An 8,081-nucleotide genomic window follows, 5' to 3' on the forward strand; every position below is an offset into this window, starting at 1 on the left:
TGTTTAGCGCATGTGTAGCGCAGGTTTAGAACACGTTTAGCACACGTTTAGCACACGTTTAGCGCATGTTTAGTGCAGGTTTAGAACACGTTTAGCGCACGTTTAGCGCATGTTTAGCGCAGGTTTAGAACACGTTTAGCGCACGTTTAGCGCACATTTAGCACACGTGACTACATGAATATGCCTAAACACGCAACGTTTGAGGTGGAGTAAATGCAAATTATAATTTTTTTCACCCTCAAGACTTTGTTTAAGGAGCAAAACTCATTTTAGCACGTCCAAAAATTGTGCAGAACAGAATCCTGCAGTTTACGCATCGTGTTTAGAAGGTTGTCAAATGATTTTGTGTGTCATTTATGAATATAAAGTAATGATGTGTTGTTTTGCAACTTTACGTTTGTGATTTTACAATTTTACGACTTTACAATTTTACGTTTGTGACTTTACGATTTTACGTTTGTGACCTTTCGTTTGTGACTTTACAACTTTACGACTTTACAATTTTACATTTGTAACTTTATGGCTTTACGTTTGCGACTTTACAGTTTGTGACTTTACACTTTGTGACTTTACGTCTGTGACTTTACAGTTTGTGACTTTACACTTTGTGACTTTACGTCTGTGACTTTATGGTTGTGACTTTACAGTTTGTGACTTTACAGTTTGTGACTTTACAGTTTGTGACTTTACAGTTTGTGACTTTACGTCTGTGACTTTACAGTTTGTGACTTTACGTCTGTGACTTTACGGTTGTGACTTTACAGTTTGTGACTTTACAGTTTGTGACTTTACAGTTTGTGACTTTACAGTTTGTGACTTTACGTCTGTGACTTTACAGTTTGTGACTTTACGTCTGTGACTTTACGGTTGTGACTTTACAGTTTGTGACTTTACAGTTTGTGACTTTACAGTTTATGACTTTACGGTTGTGACTTTACGGTTATGACTTTACGTTTGTGACTTTACGGTTGTGACTTTAAGTTTGTGACTTTACGTTTGTGACTTTACGTTTGTGACTTTACGTTTGTGACTTTACGGTTGTGACTTAATGGTTGTGACTTTACGGTTATGACTTTACGTTTGTGACTTTACGGTTGTGACTTAATGGTTGTGACTTTACGGTTGCAGGTTCGATCTCAGCTCCAGAAGATGGGTTCTCTTCAGCCAATGAACATCTTCCTCAAACAGGAAGTTGACCGCATGCAGCGAATAATCAGCCGAGTTCGGAGCACGCTCAGTGACCTGCAGCTCGCCATCGACGGTGAGTCACTGTAAATGCAAATGTCCCGCCCAGCTCTCTGCTCAGCTCTCTGCTCAGCTCTCTGCTCAGCTCTCTGCTCAGCTCTCTGCTCAGCTCTCTGCTCAGCTCTCTGCTCAGCTCTCTGCTCGCGTTTAGAGCTGCAGACGACGAGTCCACGTCAAACTATTATTTCCACTGAACATTGAAACTTTTTAACTAACGGTCAGTTGACTGCAGGACACTAAACTAACGGTCAGTTGACTGCGGGGCACTAAACTAACGGTCAGTTGACTGCGGGGCACTAAACTAACGGTCAGTTGACTGCGGGGCGCTAAACTAACGGTCAGTTGACTGCGGGGCACTAAACTAACGGTCAGTTGACTGCGGGGCACTAAACTAACGGTCAGTTGACTGCGGGGCACTAAACTAACGGTCAGTTGACTGCGGGGCACTAAACTAACGGTCAGTTGACTGCAGGACACTAAACTAACGGTCAGTTGACTGCGGGGCGCTAAACTAACGGTCAGTTGACTGCGGGGCACTAAACTAACGGTCAGTTGACTGCGGGGCACTAAACTAACGGTCAGTTGACTGCAGGACACTAAACTAACGGTCAGTTGACTGCGGGGCACTAAACTAACGGTCAGTTGACTGCGGGGCGCTAAACTAACGGTCAGTTGACTGCGGGGCACTAAACTAACGGTCAGTTGACTGCGGGGCACTAAACTAACGGTCAGTTGACTGCGGGGCACTAAACTAACGGTCAGTTGACTGCGGGGCACTAAACTAACGGTAAGTTGACTGCGGGGCACTAAACTAACGGTCAGTTGACTGCAGGACACTAAACTAACGGTCAGTTGACTGCGGGGCGCTAAACTAACGGTCAGTTGACTGCGGGGCACTAAACTAACGGTCAGTTGACTGCGGGGCGCTAAACTAACGGTCAGTTGACTGCGGGGCACTAAACTAACGGTCAGTTGACTGCGGGGCGCTAAACTAACGGTCAGTTGACTGCAGGACACTAAACTAACGGTCAGTTGACTGCGGGGCGCTAAACTAACGGTCAGTTGACTGCGGGGCACTAAACTAACGGTCAGTTGACTGCGGGGCACTAAACTAACGGTCAGTTGACTGCGGGGCACTAAACTAACGGTCAGTTGACTGCGGGGCGCTAAACTAACGGTCAGTGGCGGGTCTACGGTCGGTCTGGACACAAGATAACGCTCTGTTGTTCTCAGGCGCGATCGTGATGTCGGACGAGCTGCGTAACGCTCTGGACGGCCTCTTCGACGCTCGGATCCCGGGGGCGTGGCTCAGACTGAGCTGGGCGTCAGCCTCTCTGGGGTTCTGGTTCAGTGAGTTCTTAGAGAGGAACCTTCAGCTCAACGCCTGGATCTGCTCCGGGCGACCAAACATGTTCTGGCTCACCGGATTCTTCAACCCACAGGTTCACCTTTTTATGTAGTCGTTAGATAGGTGCTCCTGACCCTGACCCTGACCCTGACCCAGATCCAGATCCAGATCCTGACCCTGACCCTGACCCTGACCCAGACCCAGACCCAGACCCAGACCCAGACCCAGATCCAGATCCAGATCCAGATCCAGATCCAGATCCTGACCCAGACCCAGACCCAGATCCAGATCCAGATCCAGACCCAGACCCAGATCCAGATCCAGATCCTGACCCTGACCCTGACCCAGACCCTGACCCAGATCCTGACCCAGACCCAGACCCAGATCCAGATCCTGACCCAGACCCTGACCCTGACCCTGACTCAGACCCTGACCCAGATCCTGACCCAGATCCAGATCCTGACCCAGACCCTGACCCAGACCCAGACCCTGACCCTGACCCTGACCCAGACCCAGACCCAGACCCAGACCCTGACCCTGACCCTGACCCTGACCCAGACCCTGACCCAGATCCTGACCCTGACCCAGACCCTGACCCAGACCCTGACCCTGACCCAGACCCAGATCCAGATCCAGATCCAGATCCTGACCCAGACCCTGACCCTGACCCAGACCCTGACCCAGATCCTGACCCTGACCCTGACTCAGACCCTGACCCAGACCCTGACCCAGATCCTGACCCAGATCCAGATCCTGACCCTGACCCAGACCCTGACCCAGACCCAGACCCAGACCCAGACCCTGACCCAGACCCAGATCCTGACCCAGACCCTGACCCAGACCCAGACCCAGACCCAGACCCTGACCCAGACCCTGACCCAGACCCAGACCCTGACCCTGACCCTGACCCAGACCCAGACCCTGACCCTGACCCAGACCCTGACCCAGATCCTGACCCTGACCCTGACCCTGACCCAGATCCTGACCCTGACCCAGATCCTGACCCTGACCCTGACCCAGACCCTGACCCAGATCCAGACCCTTACCCAGATCCTGACCCTGACCCAGACCCTGACCCAGATCCAGATCCAGACCCTGACCCTCAGACTTAAACGCCATCCATCTATTACTAAATATCCTGTTTCCCGCTGGTGTCTCTTGGGGTGCCACAGGGACTGATCCTTGGACCAAAGTATTTTGTTTGCTCTTTTATAATATCGTCTCTGATGAACTGCACCAGACTCAGCTCCTGTGACTTTACAAACCAGAGTGAGTCTGGAGCTGGAGGATCTTTGAGTTAAAAGGACCAGAGTGAGTCTGGAGCTGGAGGATCTTTGAGTTAAAAGGACCAGAGTGAGTCTGGAGCTGGAGGATCTTTGAGTTAAAAGGACCAGAGTGAGTCTGGAGCTGGAGGATCTTTGAGTTAAAAGGACCAGAGTGAGTCTGGAGCTGGAGGATCTTTGAGTTAAAAGGACCAGAGTGAGTCTGGAGCTGGAGGATCTTTGAGTTAAAAGGACCAGAGTGAGTCTGGAGCTGGAGGATCTTTGAGTTAAAAGGACCAGAGTGAGTCTGGAGCTGGAGGATCTTTGAGTTAAAAGGACCAGAGTGAGTCTGGAGCTGGAGGATCTTTGAGTCGAGTCGCTCCGTTACTTTGCAGGGTTTTCTGACGGCGATGCGGCAGGAGACGACGCGCTTGAACCAGGCCAAAGGCTGGGCTCTGGACTCGGTGCTGCTCGGTAACGACGTCACCAAACTGATGAAGGAGGATGTCTTGGCTCCGCCCCCCGAGGACGTGGGCGGGGTCTACATCTACGGCCTTTTCCTGGACGGAGCTGGGTGGGACCGGCGCAGCGCCAAACTCACCGAGGCTCCGGCAAAGGTTGGTTATGACCAGTTATGACCAGTTATTACCAGTTATAACCAGTTATGACCAGTTATTATCAGTTATTACCAGTTATAACCAGTTATGACCAGTTATGACCAGTTATGACCAGTTATTATCAGTTATTACCAGTTATAACCAGTTATAACCAGTTATGACCAGTTATTATCAGTTATTACCAGTTATGACCAGTTATGACCAGTTATTATCAGTTATGACCAGTTTTTATCAGTTATGACCAGTTATGACCAGTTATGACCAGTTATTATCAGTTATTACCAGTTATAACCAGTTATGAGCAGTTATGAGCAGTTATTACCAGTTATAACCAGTTATAACCAGTTATAACCAGTTATGACCAGTTATGACCAGTTATTATCAGTTATGACCAGTTTTTATCAGTTATGACCAGTTATGACCAGTTATTACCAGTTATTACCAGTTATAACCAGTTATGAGCAGTTATGAGCAGTTATGAGCAGTTATTACCAGTTATAACCAGTTATAACCAGTTATAACCAGTTATGACCAGTTATGACCAGTTATAACCAGTTATGAGCAGTTATTACCAGTTATAACCAGTTATAACCAGTTATAACCAGTTATGACCAGTTATGACCAGTTATAACCAGTTATGAGCAGTTATTACCAGTTATAACCAGTTATTACCAGTTATGACCAGTTATAACCAGTTATGATCAGTTATGATCAGTTATGATCAGTTATGAGCAGTTATTACCAGTTATTACCAGTTATAACCAGTTATAACCAGTTATGACCAGTTATGACCAGTTATTACCAGTTATTACCAGTTATTACCAGTTATAACCAGTTATGAGCAGTTATTACCAGTTATTACCAGTTATAACCAGTTATGACCAGTTTTGAATTATTATCAGTTATTATGACCAGTTATTACCAGTATTATATTACCAGTTATTACCAGTTATTACCAGTTAATACCAGTTAATACCAGTTTGATGAGACGTTACAGCTCAGAGGTTCCTCGTCATCGGCCCCACGTCTCAGGTAAACACTTCTCCCATGATGCCGCAGGTGCTGTTCACGCCGCTGCCTGTGGTCCACGTCTACGCCGTCAACTCCAGCGACGGCTCCAAGATGGCCGACAGCAGGCGCCCCGCCAGCTCGTACTCGTGTCCCGTTTACAAGAAGCCGCGCCGCACCGACCTCAACTACATCTTCTCTGTGAGTCTGCGCACGAGCCAGCCTCCAGAGCACTGGACCCTGAGAGGAACCGCCCTACTCTGTGACTGCAAGTGAGGGGGAGGGGCGATGGGGCGGGGCGAGAGGGCGGGGTGGGATGGAGGGGGAGGGAGGGAGGGGGGGGGAGGAGGGGACCTCGACCCAGACTGAGGGTCTCACTTCTCCAGCTGCTCAGGGCCAGACCCTGAGTTGCTTTAGAAACTGTAAAGAGCTTTTAGGGAGACTACTGTTTAAGTAAGAGTAAGAGTTTTGATGACATGGAGATGAGACTGAGGAAGGACATGCAGCAAACTGTTGAGAGCCGGGTGGAGCGCAAAAGTGCTAAACACTCAGCCACTGGGCACAAGCTCCTCCCTCTCTCCAAACTGAACTGTCTCTGAGGTTTCACTATCTTTATATTGATTCATTCAGTTCCAGTCGTCGTGTTGTTCGTCTGTGTCGCGTTCACTTTAAAACGGTCCATAAATGTGACATGAACATCAGTGATACACATCTGTTCTTGTGTGTCTTCTTTTTAGTTTTAATAAACAATAGAACAATCCATAATGAATGAAACCTTTATTTTTTCACCAGGACAAACACAAACTGGCCATGCATCACTCACGCTAACACCCCTCGCTAATGCTAACACCCCTCACTAACGCTAACACCCCCCGCTAATGCTAACACCCCCGCTAACGCTAACATCCCCGCTAATGCTAACACCCCTCGCTAACGCTAACACCCCTCGCTAATGCTAACACCCCCGCTAACGCTAACACCCCGCTAACGCTAACACCCACGCTAACACCCCCGCTAATGCTAACACCCCCGCTAACGCTAACACCCCCCGCTAATGCTAACACCCCCGCTAACGCTAACATCCCCGCTAACGCTAGCACCACCGCTAACGCTAACACAGAGGTCATCAGAGGTAATTCAAAAACAGGGTGTGGTCAAAGGTTCAGTCGGCAGGTGAAAAAGTCCAAAAGATTCCATCAAACGGCAGAAGAAACTCTAAAGTTTAGACCTCGTCCAACAGCACCACAAAAACATTCAGTAACACAAGAAATACTAATATTACACTGACATTCTGACCCCAAGACACACACACACACACACATATATATATTATTATTATTAACCTTCTTATTAACCTAACCTTTCTAAAACGATTTCTACTTTATGTTACGAAATCCAGTTGAAGACAGTTTTCTCCAGTGCAGATGTGCTTTATCGTCACGGCAACGCGCTCAGACGTCACATGTTAGTGTTACGATTGTTGTGTTCCTCAAATTTGTGCTTTACGAGATTTCTTTTTTGATGACATTGTGACCATCACGATTATTGATGAACAGAATGAACAGAATGACCTTGACCTTGTGTCTTGGGGTCAGGACGTAACTGAAACTACAACTCAAAGTTCATCATCTGTTTCCAAACTTCACCACACGTAACATTAGCTCCAATTTATATGAACTTCTAAAACTCTTTCCAACCAGAAGGTGATGGTCGTCCTCCTCTGTCCAAACGCACTTATCACTTCATTATGAGTCTTTTCTTCATCTTCAGGTAACGCTCTCGGTCCAATGTGCATGATGTTTCTGAGAAGGTCACCGTGGCTCCTCTGAAGGTCACCGTGGCTCCTCTGAAGGTCACTGTGGCTCCTCTGAAGGTCACTGTGGCTCCTCTGAAGGTCACCGTGGCTCCTCTGAAGGTCACCGTGGCTCCTCTGAAGGTCACCGTGGCTCCTCTGAAGGTCACCGTGGCTCCTCTGAAGGTCACTGTGGCTCCTCTGAAGGTCACCGTGGCTCCTCTGAAGGTCACCGTGGCTCCTCTGAAGGTCACCGTGGCTCCTCTGAAGGTCACTGTGGCTCCTCTGAAGGTCACTGTGGCTCCTCTGAAGGTCACCGTGGCTCCTCTGAAGGTCACCGTGGCTCCTCTGAAGGTCACCGTGGCTCCTCTGAAGGTCACCGTGGCTCCTCTGAAGGTCACTGTGGCTCCTCTGAAGGTCACCGTGGCTCCTCTGAAGGTCACCGTGGCTCCTCTGAAGGTCACTGTGGCTCCTCTGAAGGTCACCGTGGCTCCTCTGAAGGTCACCGTGGCTCCTCTGAAGGTCACTGTGGCTCCTCTGAAGGTCACTGTGGCTCCTCTGAAGGTCACCGTGGCTCCTCTGAAGGTCACCGTGGCTCCTCTGAAGGTCACCGTGGCTCCTCTGAAGGCCACCGTGGCTCCTCTGAAGGTCACCGTGGCTCCTCTGAAGGCCACCGTGGCTCCTCTGAAGGTCACCGTGGCTCCTCTGAAGGTCACTGTGGCTCCTCTGAAGGTCACTGTGGCTCCTCTGAAGGTCACTGTGGCTCCTCTGAAGGTCACTGTGGCTCCAGTGTCTGTTTCGCTCTGTGT

At 49.1% G+C, this 8,081-nt stretch overlaps 1 protein-coding gene across 1 annotated transcript in view; it reads left to right on the forward strand.

Annotated features, from left to right (window-relative positions):
- dnah5l (dynein, axonemal, heavy chain 5 like) overlaps positions 1 to 5,759 on the forward strand; it is a 314,079-nt gene extending 308,320 nt beyond the window's left edge. The window contains exons 68-71 of the mRNA XM_072451290.1: positions 1,129 to 1,261; positions 2,479 to 2,687; positions 4,251 to 4,472; positions 5,532 to 5,759. Coding sequence (XP_072307391.1) covers positions 1,129 to 1,261; positions 2,479 to 2,687; positions 4,251 to 4,472; positions 5,532 to 5,756 — 789 coding nt within the window. The 3' untranslated portion in view covers positions 5,757 to 5,759. The remainder of the gene's footprint in view (positions 1 to 1,128; positions 1,262 to 2,478; positions 2,688 to 4,250; positions 4,473 to 5,531) is intronic.
- Positions 5,760 to 8,081: the final 2,322 nt, after the last annotated feature.

The sequence above is a fragment of the Eucyclogobius newberryi genome, unplaced genomic scaffold (assembly GCF_026437365.1).
Source record: "Eucyclogobius newberryi isolate DKJ021-1_F unplaced genomic scaffold, fEucNew1.0.hap1 SCAF_18, whole genome shotgun sequence".
Taxonomy (NCBI): domain Eukaryota; kingdom Metazoa; phylum Chordata; class Actinopteri; order Gobiiformes; family Gobiidae; genus Eucyclogobius; species Eucyclogobius newberryi.